This window comes from Ranitomeya variabilis, chromosome 7, assembly GCF_051348905.1.
Source record: "Ranitomeya variabilis isolate aRanVar5 chromosome 7, aRanVar5.hap1, whole genome shotgun sequence".
NCBI lineage: Eukaryota > Metazoa > Chordata > Amphibia > Anura > Dendrobatidae > Ranitomeya > Ranitomeya variabilis.
Window position 1 is genome coordinate 240,801,827 of NC_135238.1, and position 22,269 is coordinate 240,824,095.

General features: G+C 46.5%; 1 protein-coding gene across 2 annotated transcripts in view; it reads right to left on the bottom strand.

Moving 5' to 3' along the window:
• ADCY5 (adenylate cyclase 5) overlaps positions 1-22,269 on the bottom strand; it is a 157,826-nt gene that overhangs the window by 44,098 nt on the left and 91,459 nt on the right. For both annotated transcript variants that reach the window (XR_013217884.1, XM_077273313.1), the window contains exons 2-3: positions 12,907-13,056; positions 11,799-11,920 (exon numbers count right to left, since the gene is read on the bottom strand). Coding sequence is in view for 1 of the 2 variants with exons in the window: in XM_077273313.1 (XP_077129428.1) it covers positions 11,799-11,920; positions 12,907-13,056 (272 nt within the window). In the remaining variant the exon portion in view is untranslated. The remainder of the gene's footprint in view (positions 1-11,798; positions 11,921-12,906; positions 13,057-22,269) is intronic.

Consider the following 22,269-nt stretch of genomic DNA (forward strand, 5'->3'; position numbering starts at 1 on the left):
TTATATTCTTGTACATAGGAGCAGTATTATAGTAGTTATATTCTTGTACATAGGAGCAGTATTATAGTAGATATATTCTTGTACATAGGGGCAGTATTATAGTAGTTATATTCTTGTATATAGGAGCAGTATTATAGTAGATATATTCTTGTACATAGGGGCAGTATTATAGTAGTTATATTCTTGTATATAGGAGCAGTATTATAGTAGTTATATTCTTATATATCGGAGGCAGTATTATAGTAGTTATATTCCTGTACATAGGGGCAGTATTATAGTAGTTATATTCTTGTACATAGGGGCAGTATTATAGTAGATATATTCTTGTATATAGGGGCAGTATTATAGTAGTTATATTCCTGTACATAGGGGGCAGTATTATAGTAGTTATATTCTTGTACATAGGAGCAGTATTATAGTAGTTATATTCTTGTACATAGGAGCAGTATTATAGTAGCTATATTCTTGTACATAAGGGCAGTATTATAGTAGCTATATTCTTGTACATAGGGGCAGTAGTATAGTAGTTATATTCTTGTACATAGGGGCAGTATTATAGTAGTTATATTCTTGTACATAGGGGCAGTATTATAGTAGTTATATTCTTGTATATAGGAGCAGTATTATAGTAGTTATATTCTTATATATCGGAGGCAGTATTATAGTAGTTATATTCCTGTACATAGGGGCAGTATTATAGTAGTTATATTCTTGTACATAGGAGCAGTATTATAGTAGTTATACAGTGCCTACAAGTAGTATTCAACCCCCTGCAGATTTAGCAGGTTTAATAAGATGCAAATAAGTTAGAGCCTTCAAACTTCAAACAAGAGCAGGATTTATTAACAGATGCATAAATCTTACAAACCAAAAAGTTTTGTTGCTCAGTTACATTTTTATACATTTTAAACATAAAAGTGTGGGTCAATTATTATTCAACCCCTAGGTTTAATATTTTGTGGAATAACCTTTGTTTGCAATTACAGCTAATAATCGTCTTTTATAAGACCTGATCAGGCCGGCACAGGTCTCTGGAGTTATCTTGGCCCATTCCTCCATGCAGATCTTCTCCAAGTTATCTAGGTTCTTTGGGTGTCTCATGTGGACTTTAATCTTGAGCTCCTTCCACAAGTTTTCAATTGGGTTAAGGTCAGGAGACTGACTAGGCCACTGCAACACCTTGATTTTTTGCCTCTTGAACCAGGCCTTGGTTTTCTTGGCTGTGTGCTTTGGGTCTTTGTCTTGTTGGAAGATGAAATGACGACCCATCTTAAGATCCTTGATGGAGGAGCGGAGGTTCTTGGCCAAAATCTCCAGGTAGGCCGTGCTATCCATCTTCCCATGGATGCGGACCAGATGGCCAGGCCCCTTGGCTGAGAAACAGCCCCACAGCATGATGCTGCCACCACCATGCTTGACCGTAGGGATGGTATTCTTGGGGTCGTATGCAGTGCCATCCAGTCTCCAAACGTCACGTGTGTGTGTTTGGCACCAAAGATCTCGATCTTGGTCTCATCAGACCAGAGAACCTTGAACCAGTCAGTCTCAGAGTCCTCCAAGTGATCATGAGCAAACTGTAGACGAGCCTTGACATGACGCTTTGAAAGTAAAGGTACCTTACGGGCTCGTCTGGAACGGAGACCATTGCGGTGGAGTACGTTACTTATGGTATTGACTGAAACCAATGTCCCCACTGCCATGAGATCTTCCCGGAGCTCCTTCCTTGTTGTCCTTGGGTTAGCCTTGACTCTTCGGACAAGCCTGGCCTCGGCACGGGAGGAAACTTTCAAAGGCTGTCCAGGCCGTGGAAGGCTAACAGTAGTTCCATAAGCCTTCCACTTCCGGATGATGCTCCCAACAGTGGAGACAGGTAGGCCCAACTCCTTGGAAAGGGTTTTGTACCCCTTGCCAGCCTTGTGACCCTCCACGATCTTGTCTCTGATGGCCTTGGAATGCTCCTTTGTCTTTCCCATGTTGACCATGTATGAGTGCTGTTCATAAGTTTGGGGAGGGTCTTAAGTAGTCAGAAAAGGCTGGAAAAAGAGATAATTAATCCAAACATGTGAAGCTCATTGTTCTTTGTGCCTGAACTACTTCTTAATACTTTAGGGGAACCAAACAGAATTCTGGGGGGTTGAGGGGTTGAATAATAAATGACCCTCTGAAAAGACTTTTCCCAATTTAAAAAAAATAAACAAAGAAATAACATTCTTTTTTGCTGCAGTGCATTTCACACTTCCAGGCTGATCTACAGTCCAAATGTCACAATGCCAAGTTAATTCCAAATGTGTAAACCTGCTAAATCTGCAGGGGGTTGAATACTACTTGTAGGCACTGTATTCTTGTACATAGGGGCAGTATTATAGTAGATATATTCTTGTATATAGGGGCAGTATTATAGTAGTTATATTCCTGTACATAGGGGGCAGTATTATAGTAGTTATATTCTTGTACATAGGGACAGTATTATAGTAGTTATATTCTTGTACATAGGAGCAGTATTATAGTAGTTATATTCTTGTACATAGGGGGCAGTATTATAGTAGTTATAGTCTTGTACATAGGAGCAGTATTATAGTAGTTATATTCTTGTACATAGGGGGCAGTATTATAGTAGTTATATTCCTGTACATAGGGGCAGTATTATAGTAGTTATATTCTTGTACATAGGGACAGTATTATAGTAGTTATATTCTTGTACATAGGGGCAGTATTATAGTAGATATATTCTTGTACATAGGGGCAGTATTATAGTAGATATATTCTTGTACATAGGGGCAGTATTATAGTAGTTATATTCTTGTACATAGGAGCAGTATTATAGTAGTTATATTCTTGTACATAGGAGCAGTATTATAGTAGTTATATTCTTGTATATAGGAACAGTATTATAGTAGTTATATTCCTGTACATAGGGACAGTATTATAGTAGTTATATTCTTGTACATAGGAGCAGTATTATAGTAGTTATATTCTTGTACATAGGAGCAGTATTATAGTAGTTATATTCTTGTACATAGGAGCAGTATTATAGTAGTTATATTCTTGTACATAGGAGCAGTATTATAGTAATTATATTCTTGTACATAGGAGCAGTATTATAGTAGTTATATTCTTGTACATAGGAGCAGTGTTATAGTAGTTATATTCTTGTACATAGGAGCAGTATTATAGTAGTTATATTGTTGTATATAGGAGCAGTATTATAGTAGTTATATTCTTGTACATAGGGGCAGTATTATAGTAGTTATATTCTTGTACATAGGGGCAGTATTATAGTAGTTATATTATTGTACATAGGGGGCAGTATTATAGTAGTTATATTATTGTACATAGGAGCAGTGTTATAGTAGTTATATTCTTGTACATAGGAGCAGTATTATAGTAGTTATATTGTTGTATATAGGAGCAGTATTATAGTAGTTATATTCTTGTACATAGGGGCAGTATTATAGTAGTTATATTCTTGTACATAGGGGCAGTATTATAGTAGTTATATTATTGTACATAGGGGGCAGTATTATAGTAGATATATTCTTGTACATAGGGGCAGTATTATAGTAGTTATATTCTTGTACATAGGGGCAGTATTATAGTAGTTATATTCTTATATATCGGAGGCAGTATTATAGTAGTTATATTCTTGTACATAGGGGCAGTATTATAGTAGATATATTCTTGTACATAGGGGCAGTATTATAGTAGTTATATTCCTGTACATAGGGACAGTATTATAGTAGTTATATTCTTGTACATAGGGGCAGTATTATAGTAGATATATTCTTGTACATAGGAGCAGTGTTATAGTAGTTATATTCTTGTACATAGGAGCAGTATTATAGTAGTTATATTCTTGTACATATGGGCAGTATTATAGTAGTTATATTCTTGTACATAGGAGCAGTGTTATAGTAGTTATATTCTTGTACATAGGAGCAGTATTATAGTAGTTATATTGTTGTATATAGGAGCAGTATTATAGTAGTTATATTCTTGTACATAGGGGCAGTATTATAGTAGTTATATTCTTGTACATAGGGGCAGTATTATAGTAGTTATATTATTGTACATAGGGGGCAGTATTATAGTAGATATATTCTTGTACATAGGGGCAGTATTATAGTAGTTATATTCTTGTACATAGGGGCAGTATTATAGTAGTTATATTCTTATATATCGGAGGCAGTATTATAGTAGTTATATTCTTGTACATAGGGGCAGTATTATAGTAGTTATATTCTTGTACATAGGGGGCAGTATTATAGTAGATATATTCTTGTACATAGGGGCAGTATTATAGTAGTTATATTCCTGTACATAGGGACAGTATTATAGTAGTTATATTCTTGTACATAGGGGCAGTATTATAGTAGATATATTCTTGTACATAGGGGCAGTATTATAGTAGTTATATTCTTGTACATAGGGACAGTATTATAGTAGTTATATTCTTGTACATAGGAGCAGTATTATAGTAGTTATATTCTTGTACATAGGGGCAGTATTATAGTAGATATATTCTTGTACATAGGGGCAGTATTATAGTAGTTATATTCTTGTATATAGGAGCAGTATTATAGTAGTTATATTCTTATATATCGGAGGCAGTATTATAGTAGTTATATTCCTGTACATAGGGGCAGTATTATAGTAGATATATTCTTGTACATAGGGGCAGTATTATAGTAGTTATATTCTTGTACATAGGAGCAGTATTATAGTGGTTATATTCTTGTATATAGGAGCAGTATTATAGTAGTTATATTCTTATATATCGGAGGCAGTATTATAGTAGTTATATTCCTGTACATAGGGGCAGTATTATAGTAGATATATTCTTGTATATAGGGGCAGTATTATAGTAGTTATATTCTTGTACATAGGAGCAGTATTATAGTAGTTATATTCTTGTATATAGGAGCAGTATTATAGTAGTTATATTCTTGTACATAGGGGCAGTATTATAGTAGTTATATTCTTGTACATAGGGGGCATTATTATAGTAGTTATATTCCTGTACATAGGGGCAGTATTATAGTAGTTATATTCTTATACATAGGGGCAGTATTATAGTAGTTATATTCTTGTACATAGGGGCAGTATTATAGTAGTTATATTCTTGTACATAGGGAGCAGTATTATAGTAGTTATATTCTTGTACATAGGGAGCAGTATTATAGTAGTTATATTCTTGTACATAGGAGCAGTATTATCGTAGTTATATTCTTGTACATAGGGGCAGTATTATAGTAGTTATACTGTTGTATACAGGGGCAGTATTATAGTAGTTATATTCTTGTATATAGGAGCAGTATTATAGTAGTTATATTCTTGTACATAGGAGCAGTATTATAGTAGTTATATTCTTGTACATAGGGAGCAGTATTATAGTAGTTATATTCTTGTATATAGGAGCAGTATTATAGTAGTTATATTCTTGTACATAGGAGCAGTATTATAGTAGTTATATTCTTGTACATAGGGAGCAGTATTATAGTAGTTATATTCTTGTACATAGGGGCAGTATTATAGTAGTTATATTCTTGTACATAGGGGCAGTATTATAGTAGTTATACTGTTGTATACAGGGGCAGTATTATAGTGGTTAAATTTTTGAATTTATGAAGAAGTGTTATACTACCTTTTTGACTATAGGGGGCGGTATTACGTTAATTTTCTAGTGTTTTACTGTAGAAATCATTAGTTCTGACATCTTATTGGAAGCAGAAACTTTGATAGTTTTGTCACTTGGTTCTTGTTACATTGAATCTACCTGGTGAATGGGCCGGGGCACCTAATCAGTGAGCAGAATGGTTGCGTTGCTGCAGAACTTGTGAGGGTTATGGGAACCTCATGTCTGAAGTTTACAATATATTAGACCTGATGCGAGATTGATCCGGGGCAGAGGCCGCTCCGCTACTGATGGGAATCCCGGGCCTTTCTCCTAGTTCTGTTCTCATCCTCCATTGTGTGTATACACATACATATACTGTATCTCTATTCAGGGTGAAGTTTTATCCCGCGCTCCAGTCCATGAATAGAATGACAGAAGTGCGGTGAGAAGTGACACACTGGCAGGAAGTTGTGGAGGAGAAGTCTGGAGTAATCGTGGTGGAGTTTCCATTTACAGTTTGTGGTCATCACTCCGTGACGTATTTTATATTGGAGCTTAATAAAAGGTCCGATCCCCTGGAGAAAGCGCACTGGAAACAGCAGGTGAGGAGCGGAGGTCACCGGTGCCGGGATCGACCACATCGGTGTCTTTGCCTTTACTATGAAATATCCGACAGTAAGAATCATCCATCGCATCTCTATGGAAACTGAGAAGGAGACGTCGCGCTCAGAAATCCGCGCACCAGGATTCACGCCACCGCCGCCGCCATGTTCTCCAGAGGTCGGATTGCAATAGGCAGAAATCTGACAATTCCACATGGACGACGAGAACTGGGAAATTACCGGATCATCGCTGATAACGAGGTCGCTGTCATTGTACACATCAGTAATGGAGGCACCAGAAGAGCGGCGCCTCGTGACGCTCATCGTATCTGCGCTATTAATAGATTCCATCGTAGCAGAAGCCTCCAGTCCGGGTGTTGATACAATGTAACAGTCTGGATTCTGCAGCGGATTGTCTACAATGGATACAACTGTAACAAACCCTCAGCTGTGACAAGTACGGTATTAGGTCAAGTGAGATTTCAGCTCTGCAGGTTAACAAAGGATTTAAGGTACCGTCACACTAAACGACTTTATAACGATATCGCTAGCGATCCGTGACGTTGCAGCGTCCTCGCTAGCGATATCGTTTAGTTTGACACGCAGCAGCGATCAGGATCCTGCTGTGATGTCGCTGGTCGCTGAATAAAGTCCAGAACTTTATTTGGTCGTCAGACCGGCGTGTATCGTTGTGTTTGACACCAAATGCAACGATACCAGCGATATTTTACACTGGTAACCAGGGTAAACATCGGGTAACTAAGCGCGGGGCCGCGCTTAGTAACCCGATGTTTACCCTGGTTACCAGCGTAAAATGTAAAAAAAACAAACAGCACATACTCACATTGCGTCCCCTGCAGTCTGCTTCCTCCTCTGACTCAGCGCCGCAAAGTGAAAGTGAAAGCAGCACAGCGGTGACGTCACCGCTCTGCTCTCACTGTACGGCGCTCAGTCAGTCAGGAAGTGGACGCAGGGGGACGTGAATGTAAGTATGTGCTGTTTGTTTTTTTTACATTTTACGCTGGTAACCAGGGTAAACATCGGGTTACTAAGCGCGGCCCTGCGCTTAGTTACCCGATGTTTACCCTGGTTACCAGGGGACCTCGGCATCGTTGATCGCTGGAGAGCGGTCTGTGTGACAGCTCTCCAGCGATCAAACAGCGACGCTGCAGCGATCGGCATCGTTGTCGTTATCGCTGCAGCGTCGCTTAATGTGACGGTACCTTTATTCACAGCAAGCAGATGTGTAGAAACCACTGAGGGTTTCAAACCCAAAGAACTTTTTCATTGGCTGATCTGCTACAATGTATCAATTTATCAATATACCTAACCTACATATCAAGTAGCGTCAGTGAGCAGAGAGCTGATCCAGAGCTGCACTCACTATTCTGCTGGTGCAGTCACTGTGTACATACATTACATTACTGATCCTGAGTTACATCCTGTATTATGCTCCAGAGCTGCACTCACTATTCTGCTGGTGCAGTCACTGTGTACATACATTACATTACTGATCCTGCATTACATCCTGTATTATACTCCAGAGCTGCACTCACTATTCTGCTGGTGCAGTCACTGTGTACATACATTACATTACTGATCCTGAGTTACATCCTGTATTATACTCCAGAGCTGCACTCACTATTCTGCTGGTGCAGTCACTGTGTACATACATTACATTACTGATCCTGAGTTACATCCTGTATTATACCCTAGAGCTGCACTCACTATTCTGCTGGTGCAGTCACTGTACATACATTACATTACTGATCCTGAGTTACATCCTGTATTATACCCCAGAGCTGCACTCACTATTTTGCTGGTGCAGTCACTGTGTACATACATTACATTACTGATCCTGAGTTACATCCTGCATTATACTCCAGAGCTGCACTCACTATTCTGCTGGTGCACTCACTGTACATACATTACATTACTGATCCCGAGTTACATCCTGTATTATACCCCAGAGCTGCACTCACTATTCTGCTGGTGCAGTCACTGTGTACATACATTACATTACTGATCCTGAGTTACATCCTGTATTATACCCCAGAGCTGCACTCACTATTCTGCTGGTGCAGTCACTGTGTACATACATTACTGATCCTGAGCTACATCCTGTATTATACTCCAGAGCTGCACTCACTATTCTGCTGGTGCAGTCACTGTGTACATACATTGCATTACTGATCCTGAGTTACATCCTGCATTATACTCCAGAGCTGCACTCACTATTCTGCTGGTGCAGTCACTGTGTACATACATTACATTACTGATCCTGAGTTACATCCTGCATTATACTCCAGAGCTGCACTCACTATTCTGCTGGTGCAGTCACTGTGTACATACATTACATTACTGATCCTGAGTTACATCCTGTATTATACCCCAGAGCTGCACTCACTATTCTGCTGGTGCAGTCACTGTGTATATACATTACTGATCCTGAGTTACCTCCTGTATTATACTCCAGAGCTGCGCTCACTATTCTGCTGGTGCAGTCACTGTGTACATACATTACATTACTGATCCTGAGTTATCTCCTGTATTATACTCCAGAGCTGCACTCACTATTCTGCTGGTGCAGTCACTGTGTACATACATTACATTACTGATCCTTAGTTACATCCTGTATTATACCCCAGAGCTGCACTCACTATTCTGCTGGTGCAGTCACTGTGTACATACATTACATTACTGATCCTGAGTTACATCCTGTATTATACCCCAGAGCTGCACTCACTATTCTGCTGGTTCAGTCACTGTGTATATACATTACTGATCCTGAGTTACCTCCTGTATTATACTCCAGAGCTGCGCTCACTATTCTGCTGGTGCAGTCACTGTGTACATACATTACATTACTGATCCTGAGTTACATCCTGTATTATACTCCAGAGCTGCACTCACTATTCTGCTGGTGCAGTCACTGTGTACATACATTACATTACTGATCCTGAGTTACCTCCTGTATTATACCCCAGAGCTGCACTCACTATTCTGCTGGTGCAGTCACTGTGTACATACATTACATTACTGATCCTGAGTTACCTCCTGTATTATACCCCAGAGCTGCACTCACTATTCTGCTGGTGCAGTCACTGTGTACATACATTACATTACTGATCCTGAGTTACATCCTGTATTATACCCCAGAGCTGCACTCACTATTCTGCTGGAGCAGTCACTGTGTACATACATTACATTACTGATCCTGAGTTACATCCTGTATTATACCCCAGAGCTGCACTCACTATTCTGCTGGTGCAGTCACTGTGTACATACATTCCATTACTGTTCCTGAGTTACCTCCTGTATTATACTCCAGAGCTGCACTCACTATTCTGCTGGTGCAGTCACTGTGTACATACATTACATTACTGATCCTGAGTTACATCCTGTATTATACTCCAGAGCTGCGCTCACTATTCTGCTGGTGCAGTCACTGTGTACATACATTACATTACTGATCCTGAGTTACATCCTGTATTATACTCCAGAGCTGCACTCACTATTCTGCTGGTGCAGTCACTGTGTACATACATTACATTACTGATCCTGAGTTACCTCCTGTATTATATCCCAGAGCTGCGCTCACTATTCTGCTGGTGCAGTCTCTGTGTACATACATTACATTACTGATCCTGAGTTACATCCTGTATTATACCCCAGAGCTGCACTCACTATTCTGCTGGTGCAGTCACTGTGTACATACATTACATTACTGATCCTGAGTTACATCCTGTATTATACTCCAGAGCTGCACTCACTATTCTGCTGGTGCAGTCACTGTGTACATACATTACATTACTGATCCTGAGTTACATCCTGTATTATACTCCAGAGCTGCACTCACTATTCTGCTGGTGCAGTCACTGTGTACATACATTACATTACTGATCCTGAGTTACCTCCTGTATTATACTCCAGAGCTGCACTCACTATTCTGCTGGTTCAAACCACACCAAGTACAGGTGATTGCAGCATCCCGGCATCCTAACGTGCACTTTCCCACCGCCTTGTTTCCATCTATCTCCGCCCATTTCTTCTTTGATTGACAGCTCTGGCTTTATAGAGCTGAGAAGGACGTTGTACAACAACAGGCAGATGGGAGGTTGCACAGAGCTGTCTGGCCGCCATGATGCACTGAGCGGTGGGACTCGGATTGAACAGTCATTTTGTGCTGACAGGGGCCCATAAGAACTGAACTCTCCCACACGGGGGCCATACACACGGCCTGGAGCAGCACCACACGGTAACAGATCTCCGTAGATCCTTGGTGGCCGGGAATCTGTCTCCACCGCCGCCTCGATCTATCACCTGTCCTGGTTGTGAGGTGGCGCTCCCTGTATCCTGCACCTCTGCAGACACATCTGATGGGGGTAGTAGTGCTCGGGATTGTGTCGCTCTTGTGCGCTCCGTGCTCCAGGATTTCCTTGGCAGTGGTGCGGATCAGGCGACGGATCTCTGGAGGAACGGCGAGTGCTGCACCCAACAGGGACGGGATCTGTACAACGATGGATCGGGGAGAGGCACCAAGCACTGGGCTGCACAGCACCGAGCTGCGGCCGGGCAAAGTGTCTGCACCCAACACACGAAAGCTGCACCTTGTGGATCAAATAGCCCCCAAAATCATTACCCTACAGACCCCACAGAATGTCAACCACCAAATATAACCCCCATCCTCCTGCAGACCCTATAATCTCAGTATAACCCCCATCCTCCTGTAGACCCTATAATCTCAGTATAACCCCCATCCTCCTGCAGACCCTATAATCTCAGTATAACCCCCATCCTCCTGTAGACCCTATAATCTCGGTATAACCCCCATCCTCCTGCAGACCCTATAATCTCAGTATAACCCCCATCCTCCTGCAGACCCTATAATCTCAGTATAACCCCCATCCTCCTGTAGACCCTATAATCTCAGTATAACCCCAATCCTCCTGTAGACCCTATAATCTCAGTATAACCCCCATCCTCCTGCAGACCCTATAATCTCAGTATAACCCCCATCCTCCTGCAGACCCTATAATCTCAGTATAACCCCCATCCTCCTGTAGACCCTATAATCTCAGTATAACCCCAATCCTCCTGTAGACCCTATAATCTCAGTATAACCCCCATCCTCCTGTAGACCCTATAATCTCAGTATAACCCCCATCCTCCTGCAGACCCTATAATCTCAGTATAACCCCCATCCTCCTGCAGACCCTATAATCTCAGTATAGCCCCCATCCTCCTGTAGACCCTATAATCTCGGTATAACCCCCATCCTCCTGTAGACCCTATAATCTCAGTATAACCCCCATCCTCCTGCAGACCCTATAATCTCAGTATAACCCCCATCCTCCTGTAAACCCTATAATCTCAGTATAACCCCCATCCTCCTGCAGACCCTATAATCTCAGTATAACCCCCATCCTCCTGCAGACCCTATAATCTCAGTATAACCCCCATCCTCCTGTAGACCCCATAATCTCGGTATAACCCCCATCCTCCTGCAGACCCTATAATCTCAGTATAACCCCCATCCTCCTGCAGACCCCATAATCTCAGTATAACCCCCATCCTCCTACCTCACGTTGTCATGCTTCTGGATGTAGATTTTGTGGAACATCATGTCCTCCTGTTTGGCGTTGATATCAGCCTTCATCTCCATGGCCACATGGCGCGGCAGGACGGACAGCAAGAGCCGCTCCTGGAGCAAAGCAAAGGGTTAATACTGGGGACCCCCACATCGGACCATGGTCATACGGGGGCCGGCGGAAGACGGATTGTTCCTATGTAGAGTCGCCCCAAATGCTGCAGAATAGACAATGTCAGACGTAACGCACAGAAACAGTCCGATCCCACCGCACAAATACCGCGACTGATCGCATGGAAACCTCCAACCCGTGATTGGAGGCAGCGGGGAGAAGCCTGGAACTGATCTCCAGCCGAGCCGCTGCGTATACCCATCAGGTCAGAGCAGAAATCTCCCAGCAGCACCTGCTGCTCCCCAGTCTGCAGAGATGGATCACCACATGCTTGCTGATGGTTTCCAATAATCGCCAGTAGGAAATGTCCTGTGTACAGGCGGCGACCAGAGAGTATAAAGAAACAAAGCTCACAATCATTAGTCTTGTCCCTATAGCACAGCGGGCTACAGTCTATTACTCCCTGTTATCAGCCATTACTGGGGGAGGAGACTACAATCTATTACCCCCTGTTATCAGCCATTACCGGCAGCACGGTGGCTCAGTGGTTAGCACAGCAGCCTTGCAGCGCTGGGGTCCTGGGTTCAAATCCCACCAAGGACAACATGTGCATGGAGTTTGTATGTTCTCCCCATGTTTGTGTGGGTTTCCTCTGAGTTCTCCGGTTTCCTCCCACATTCCAAAGACATACTGATAGGGAATGTAGATTGTGAGCCCCATCAGAGTGCGCTGCGGAATATGTTAGCGCTATATAAAAATAAAGATTATTATGATCATCATCCGCACAGATCGGGGTCACTGGCGTGACTTCCCCCCAGGGGCGCTGTGGGGGTCTCACCTGCTGCTGGCTGGCTCTCTGTGGGGGTCTCAGGTGCTGGCTGGCTCTCTGTGGGGGTCTCACCTGCTGCTGGCTCTCTGTGGGGGTCTCACCTGCTGCTGGCTCTCTGTGGGGGTCTCACCTGCTGCTGGCTCTCTGTGGGGGTCTCACCTGCTGCTGGTTCTCTCGCTGGGAGTGCAGTCGGGCCTGGATACATTCCCTCGTCTCCTGGAACGCTTGTCTCTGGGACACCTCGGCAGGGTAGTGCGTGCAAACACCAACAATATTCGTGCACAAGAAGATGAGGATGTTGGACGTCACCTGAAAGCAAAAGAACATGGAAGGTGAGAATAATCCACAGCAGCACAGGAACATGGGAAACATTGAGCTCTGCCCTGTATTCTGATTGGGTGCACCGAGCAGTCAGTTATTCGGAGCCGTCTGCTCAGCACAAGTGATGTGATGTGAGGTGAGCGCTTTCTCATCATCTGCTGCTGCGGCCTCTAGTGATCTCAGTGCACTCACCGCTCTCGGCTGCGCAGCGCTCGATGAGATCAGTAGAAGCCGCAGCGGATGATGAGAAGCGCTCCGTGCAGGACACTAGTTGCTGAGCAGTGCAGAGACGCCGCCGGCAGCGGGTGTGGAATAAAGCAAAAACAACACAGCCGGCGCCATCACAGACAAGTGAGACTGCGCCCAACACAGCAGGGGGCGCCTAGAACGGAGTTGATTTTTTTGATGGAATGATGTCATCGGGAGGGGGGGGGCCTCCTTGAGTTCAGTCAGTGAACTTGAAGACCCTATAGCAGGAAGCAGCATGTGCTCAGCTGCTGGAGAGGGAAACAACAAGGCGCTGCACCGTGGAGCCCTGTGAGAACACTAAGGAGCTGCACCATGGAGCCCTGTGAGGAGAACACTGAGGAGCTGCACCTGGAGCCCTGTGAGGAGAACACTGAGAGGCTGCACCATGGAGCCCTGTGAGGAGAACACTGAGAGGCTGCACCATGGAGCCCTGGGAGGAGAACACTGAGGGGCTGCACCATGGAGCCCTGTGAGGAGAACACTGAGGGGCTGCACCATGGAGCCCTGTGAGGAGAACACTGAGGGGCTGCACCATGGAGCTGCACCTGGAGCCCTGTGAGGAGAACACTGAGGAGCTGCACCTGGAGCCCTGTGAGGAGAACACTGAGGAGCTGCACCATGGAGCCCTGTGAGGAGAACACTGAGGGGCTGCACCATGGAGCCCTGTGAGGAGAACACTGAGGGGCTGCACCATGGAGCCCTGTGAGGAGAACACTGAGAGGCTGCACCATGGAGCCCTGTGAGGAGAACACTGAGGAGCTGCACCTGGAGCCCTGTGAGGAGAACACTGAGAGGCTGCACCATGGAGCCCTGTGAGGAGAACACTGAGAGGCTGCACCATGGAGCCCTGGGAGGAGAACACTGAGAGGCTGCACCATGGAGCCCTGGGAGGAGAACACTGAGGGGCTGCACCATGGAGCCCTGTGAGGAGAACACTGAGGGGCTGCACCATGGAGCCCTGTGAGGAGAACACTGAGGGGCTGCACCATGGAGCTGCACCTGGAGCCCTGTGAGGAGAACACTGAGGAGCTGCACCTGGAGCCCTGTGAGGAGAACACTGAGGAGCTGCACCATGGAGCCCTGTGAGGAGAACACTGAGGGGCTGCACCATGGAGCCCTGTGAGGAGAACACTGAGGGGCTGCACCATGGAGCTGCACCTGGAGCCCTGTGAGGAGAACACTGAGGAGCTGCACCATGGAGCCCTGTGAGGAGAACACTGAGGGGCTGCACCATGGAGCCCTGTACAGCTGGGAATAAGGACCCAGGACTCAGTGTGAGTACTCTTGAGGATGTATTTTGGAAAGGTTTGATGATATTTGATTGGGGCTGCATAAGGACGATGATGACGGGTTGTGTGCAGAAGGGGGCAGTGAGAAAAAACCTCTTGGTGCAGCGGTGAGTTCACCGCAGTTAACCTGGATACATTTCTCAGTGTACTGCGGTGAACTCTCTGAGCTCAGCGCTGCACCATTAAAACTTTTTCACGGTACTAGTGGGGATCTCACCGAGGTCACCGCAGATCAGCACGACGGAATGGATCCTCAGTGACCAGCAGTAACCTTGATGATGTCATCGCTGCTCTCTGCTGCTGCATTGGTTCTCAGTCTGGACAGTCGCATTTTGGCACTATCTGTGTCTAGGGTGTGACTGGTGTGCATGTGTCCTGTATCTAGCGTCTGACCGGTGTGCGTGTGTCCTGTGTCTAGCGTCTGACCGGTGTGCGTGTGTCTGGTGTCTAGCGTCTTACCGGTGTGCGTGTGTCTAGCGTCTGACCGGTGTGTGTGTGCGTGTGTCTAGCGTCTGACCGGTGTGTGTGTGTGTCCTGTGTCTAGCGTGTGACCGGTGTGCATGTGTCCTGTGTCTAGCATCTGACCGGTGTGCGTGTGTCTGGTGTCTAGCGTCTTACCGGTGTGCATGTGTCTAGCGTCTGACCGGTGTGTGTGTGTCCTGTGTCTAGCGTGTGACTGGTGTGCGTGTGGCCTGGGTCTAGCGTCTGACCGGTGTGCGTGTGGGCTGGGTCTAGCGTGTGCATGTGTCTAATTAAAGGGAGACTGTCACACCAAAATTCGCCTATAAGCTGCGGCCACCGGTATCAGGGGCTTATCTCCAGCATTCTGTAATGCATTATGTAATGCTGTAGATAAGCCCCCGATGTATCCTGAAACGTAAGAAAAACAGGTTATATTATACTCACCCTGGGGCGGTCTGGGTCCGATGGGCGTCATGGTCCGGCGCCTCCCATCTTCATACGATGACGTCCTCTTCTTTGCTTCCTGCTGCGGCTCCGGCACAGGTGTACTGATCTGTCCTGTTGAGGTGCCGGGCCTCTCTGACCTTTCCCTGCACACTGCAGTACTTTGCTCTGCACCTCAACAGGACAGATCAGTACACCTGTGCCGGAGCCGCAGCAGGAAGCAAAGAGGAGGACGTCATCGTATGAAGATGGGAGGCGCCGGACCCGGACCATGACGCCCATCGGACCCAGACCGCCCCAGGGTGAGTATAATCTAACCTCTTTTTCTCATCTTTCAGGATACATCGGGGGCTTATCTACGGCATTACAGAATGCATTACAGAATGCTGGAGATAAGCCCCTGATGCCGGTGGCCGCAGCTTATATGAGAAAAATGAGGTGACGGATTCCCTTTAATACAATCTTTCAGTGCTTATGGAATATAATTGTTCTCGGCAGCACTTGTCTTGATTACACAAAATTATCTGCTGCCGATGAGGATGTGTTTAAATCAAGCATAAAAATCCTTGCACCCAACATATGACCGTTTTGCTGGTTTGTCAGGTGACTCTTTGGACAGATATATAGTTGGAAAAAAATCCCTGATTATCAGGTTGACAAGATGGAAGCTAAGGGAAGACTCTGCAGCTGGTACCCCTTAGGCATGGTGGGCCCCAAGAATGATTTTCTCTGGTGGGCCCAAACTGCTCCAGTCCGACGCTGAGTGTAGGCGACCAGTGATCACCAGATACTGATGATGGAGGAGACAGGCGGTCACCAGATACTGATGATGGAGGAGACGGGCGGTCACCAGATACTGATGATGGAGGAGACGGGCGGTCACCAGATACTGATGATGGAGGAGACAAGCGGTGACCAGATACTGATGATGGAGGAGACAGGCGGTCACCAGATACTGATGATGGAGGAGACGGGCGGTCACCAGATACTGATGATGGAGGAGACGGGCGGTCACCAGATACTGATGATGGAGGAGACGGGCGGTCACCAGATACTGATGATGGAGGAGACGGGCGGTCACCAGATACTGATGATGGAGGAGACGGGCGGTCACCAGATACTGATGATGGAGGAGACGGGTGGTCACCAGATACTGATGATGGAGGAGACGGGCGGTCACCAGATACTGATGATGGAGGAGACGGGCGGTCACCAGATACTGATGATGGAGGAGACAAGCGGTCACCAGATACTGATGATGGAGGTGATGGGCGGTCACCAGATACTGATGATGGAGGAGACAAGCGGTGACCAGATACTGATGATGGAGGAGACAGGCGGTCACCAGATACTGATGATGGAGGAGACGGGCGGTCACCAGATACTGATGATGGAGGAGACGGGCGGTCACCAGATACTGATGATGGAGGAGACGGGCGGTCACCAGATACTGATGATGGAGGAGACGGGCGGTCACCAGATACTGATGATGGAGGAGACGGGCGGTCACCAGATACTGATGATGGAGGAGACGGGCGGTCACCAGATACTGATGATGGAGGAGACGGGCGGTCACCAGATACTGATGATAGAGGTGATGGGCGGTCACCAGATACTGATGATGGAGGCGACGGGCGGTCACCAGATACTGATGATGGAGGTGATGGGCGGTCGGTCACCAGATACTGATGATGGAGGAGACGGGCGGTCACCAGATACTGATGATGGAGGAGACGGCGGGCACCAGATACTGATGATGGAGGAGACGGGCGGTCACCAGATACTGATGATGGAGGAGACGGGCGGTCACCAGATACTGATGGTGGAGGAGACGAGCGGTCACCAGATACTGATGGTGGAGGAGATGAGCGGTCACCAGATACTGATGATGGAGGAGACTGGCAGTCATTATATATTAATGATGGAGGCGATGAGTGGTCACTGATGGGATTTACATTTCTCTTCAGTCATTTTGCTAATTAATAGAAATAAACTATTAACCCTTCTATTACTGGGAGCTTCTTCCTCTGCAGCATGTTTTCTGCACCTGCCTAAGACTTTTGCACAGTGCGGAAGGGTTATGGGACTCCCCTGACTCCTATCATTTTCCATTTTGGCCTTTTTTACCATACATGGGTTTAGTCCCGATCCGCCACTGACCATCATCTCCGCTGCTATTTTTACCCTCGGCCTTTGTTGTGGTCTCTAATCTTCGCTCATAGAAATCTTTAGCTCTAGGCTGAAAGGGGTTAAAACCTGTGGCTGTGCGCCGGGCGCGAGGCTTTGATCCGTGGGCTGCGCACGTCGCATGTTATAAATTATTCCCCGCCACCATCGCTGCATCTCATTCGCAGTTAACACCTTGTCTGCCGCCGGCCGTGTCAGCCACCAACTGATGTGACGCACGCAAAAAAAGCTTCTTAAAGCTACAGTAAGATTCAATATATCTGATGCAGCTCTGGAGGTGACTGGAGGAGAAGACATGACGTAAGGTCCTCAAATCGAGGAACATATCACTGGTGAAGAGACACACGGCTCGTCCATAGTCCGGTCTTCTCTCTGGTAACATACTGACGGGAAACCTGGACGATAAAAAAAAAACAAACAGAAGATGAATCAACGCCTTGGAAATGTGGAGGACGTTATGAATGCCATGGATGGCAAGAAGGAGACGTGACTGGAAGGAAGGACCACCGAGCCACGACCTGTGGACACGTCATACGGAGAGCCATCACTGGAGAAGGACATCATGGCCGGAAGAACGGAAGGAACGAGGTGAAGAGGAAGAGCAGCAACCGATGGCTGAAACTATAAGGACATCGGAGGAGAAGACCCTGGTGACCGATCGAGGCCGCACAGGATCCATCCCCCCACGGAGCGATCAGCATCACATCGCCATGGCTGCAGATCCAGATGACGGCCGTTATACAATAGTAATTATGGACAAATCACACACGTAATCCGCTTAAAAACACTGTAAAAATAGTAAAACCTGCCTTTTTGAAAGTGGCGTTTTTACGGCCAAGAAAGTAGGTTTTGGTGTACAGAAAAACTGCTGCAAAAACGCTGCATGTGAACATAGCCTTAAAGTCCAGCATATCTGCAGTTCCCACCATCACCTGCCACCACTAATGGAGAATTGGTCGTCCATGAACTGGTATGGAGGCCTGTGCTGAGATTGTGCTGCACACAGCTGAGGGTGTGCTGCATTGCATCAGTACAGGCAATGTCACAATCCTCTCTCCTTCCTCACAGACAGATACATTGTAACAAACTAATCAGTTGTCAGAATTATCAGGGATGATTGAATGGATTCACAGGACTCTGGACTAGCGCCACTTCCAGGAATCCCGGCGCCTCTTCTGTTTTAGGCCGGTTTCACACGTCAGTGATTCCGGTACGTGAGGTGACAGTTTCCTCACGTACCGGAGACACTGACACACGTAGACCCATAAAAATCAATGCATCTGTGCAGATGTCATTGATTTTTTGCGGACCGTGTCTCCGTGTGCCAAACACGGAGACATGTCAGTGTTCGTGGGAGCGCACGTTTTACACGGACCCAATAGAGTCAATGGGTCCGCGTAAAACACGGACCTCACACGGACATTCTCCGTCTGGGGTCCGTGTGCGTGCAGGAGACAGCGCTACAGTAAGCGCTGTCCCCCCCACATGGTGCTGAAGCCGCGATTCATATCTTCCCTGTAGCAGCGTTTGCTATAGAGAAAATATGAAGAATAGTGTTAAAAATAAAGATCCATGTGTCCGCCGCCCCCCCACCCCCTGTGCGCCCCCCCGCTGGTCAGAAAATACTTACCCGCTCCCTCGCTCCTTCCTGGTCTGGCCGCGCCTCCTACTGTATGCGGTCACGTGGGGCCGATCATTTACAATCATGAATAGTCGGCTCCGCCCCTATGGGAGGTGGAGCCACATATTCATGACTGTAAATGATCGGGCCCACGTGACCGCATGCAGGAGAAGCCGCGGCCAGACCAGGAAGCAGCGAGGGAGCGGGTAAGTATTTTCTGACCAGCGGGGGGGGGGGGCGCACAGGGGGTGGGAGGGCGCACAGGGGGTGGGGGGGCGGCGGACACATGGATCTTTATTTTAAACACTATTCTTCATATTTTCTCTACAGCAAACGTTGCTGCAGGGATGATATGAATCGCAGCTTCAGCACCATGCAGAGTGGGTACCACACGCTCCGTGTGGTACCCACTCGCCATACGGGCGGCACACGTGTGCCGCACGTATGGCCTCCGTGAGTTCCCAGGCACACGGACACGGATAACTCCGGTACCGATTTATTCCGGTACCGGAATTATCTGGACGTGTGGGACAGCCCTTAGGCTGTGTTCACGTTTTGTTGTTTGTTTTTTTTAAAGCAAATTTTTAGCTGCGTTTTGCAGTATCAGCAAAGCCCCTGAGATTTCAGAACTCTGCACGCAGCTTGGGGTTTTTGTCCTCAGTATTTTGTGCAATTCCATGTTTTTTGCCAAAGTTCATCATGTCACTTCTATCAGCATTTTCAAAAATCAGAAAACAATGCAGGTATCAGGTGTTGCTGAAGTTGAATTAGATTTTTTTTTATGCACTAAACTTTATCACCATAAACAAGAGACAAATGTACCCTGACACAAGTGCAGCAAAAAAAGCGACAAAAACGAAGCAAAGCCTGCTATTTGAGGGAAGTTTCTTACAGCCAAGAAGGCAGGTTTCCTTAGGAGAAAAACGCATTACAGAACTACAACGTGTGAACATAGCCTTATAAGCCCAGGGCGACACCGTGACACGCCGCAACCAGGATGTCGCGCTGGGTTCTCCGGCAAATGTATTACTTCAGCTCCACATTTTAAGCCTAGGGGTGTAAACGGTGATGATTTTATTCACTGACGGTAAGCAGAGATTTTGAATGAAACCAAAAGCGCTTATTAGAAAATTCTAGAACTTAGTGATCAGGTGGGCTTTGTGCCGCACAGGGAGGCCAGGGATAACACGGTGAAGACGTTGCTTCTGACCTCGTACATGCGCACAGGAGGGGTACCAGCATGTTTATTATCTATTGACGCTGAGAAGGCGTTTGATCGCCTAGGCTGGACCTTTCTACGTGCCTCTATGAAACAACTGGGACCTAACATGTTGGAGAGGATTTTTGCTCTGTATCATAGGCCTACGGCCCGTCTTAGAGTGAACGGCACCCTTTCCCCGCCCATTGACATAAGAAACGGGACCCGTCAGGGTTGCCCCCTTTCCCCTTACTTTATATCCTTGCGATGGAGCATCTGGCAGTGGCCTTACGGAAGACACCTGATATTGAGGGTCTGCGGATTGGCCAACATGAGTTTAAGATATCCCTGTATGCGGATGATTTATTGCTGTACATTACCCACCTGACCGTGGCTTTTCCTGTACTTCTCCGAGAGTTCCGTAGGTTCGGGGAGGTTTCAAACTTTAAAGTCAACTACTCCAAGACGGAGGCGCTCAATATCTCCCTGCCTGATGATGTAGTCTCTCAGCTCCAGGCGTCCTTCTCTTTTAAGTGGAAGACCGACGCCTTAAAATATTTAGGAGTCTTAATACCTGTTGATTAGCACAACATATGCTCTGAACTACGTCCCGCAGAAAACTATCTTGGACCTTAAACGGTATGGCAGACCTCAGCTATCTTGGTTCGGACGGGTGGGAGTGGTCAAAATGGATATTTTACCCCGATTCCTCTATCTCTTTCAGACTGCTCCAGTGCAGGTTCCGGATTGCTTTTTCAGGCGCCTGCAGTCGGCCATCAATAACTTTATTTGGGGAACTAAGAAGCCGCGGACTCGATTCTCAGTGTTAGTGAGACCCAAGACTAAGGGTGGGGTAGGCCTTCCTGATTTTAAACGTTATTACCAGGCAGTCTTGCTCTCTAGGATTGTCGACTGGAGGTTTGGTGATGCTCATAAACAGTGGGTGCTTCTGGAGAAACTTTTATCGCCCTCTTCTTTGTACTGCTGCCTTGGCTTGGGGGGACCGGACGCCCACCTGTGTCGAGTTTTGCTCCACTCACACAGATTGTTTTGGGATAGATCCTATGTGAAATTACGCCTGACCTCCCGATTGAGCAGACTGAGTCCCCTTTTTGACAATCCGGCCTTTCCCCCAGCAATGAATAGATCTACGTATCTGTGTTGGTCACGACTTGACGGGGTGGGACTGGGTCAGGTGAAGGATAAGCTTGCGGGGCTCTCCGGCGTGCGGGGGTTACGAGGTTCTGGTCTTACGACACCGCTGTCCTGGCTAGAGTTTCTGCAATTGTGGAGCTTTCTTTCCAGTGTGCCGATGGGGGCGCCGACGCCATTTGAGTCCCTGATGCTCCCTACCGAGGGTCCCTCCCACGTGGTTTCGGTGCTCTATGGCCTGGTCTTGAATTCACTTCCCCCTACTACGCTGGGATTTATGGAGGCTTGGGAGAGGGACCTGGGGATCACCTTTTCTGAGGCGGATAGTCTGAAAATGTTCACTCTCGCACATAAGATGACGACGATGTCCAGTCAGGCGCAGGAGAGGAATAATAAATTACTGACACGCTGGTATAGGTGTCCCACTCTTCTCCACAGGATTAACCCGGAGATCTCGGATGCCTGCTGGAGATGTGGCTCCGCCACCGGCTCTATGCTTCATGTTTGGTGGTCCTGTGGTCCCCTGCAACCCTTCTGGAACTCAGTCTTCGATGCCTTTCACTTGATGACTGGGGTCCGCCACGAACCCTCCCCCCAAA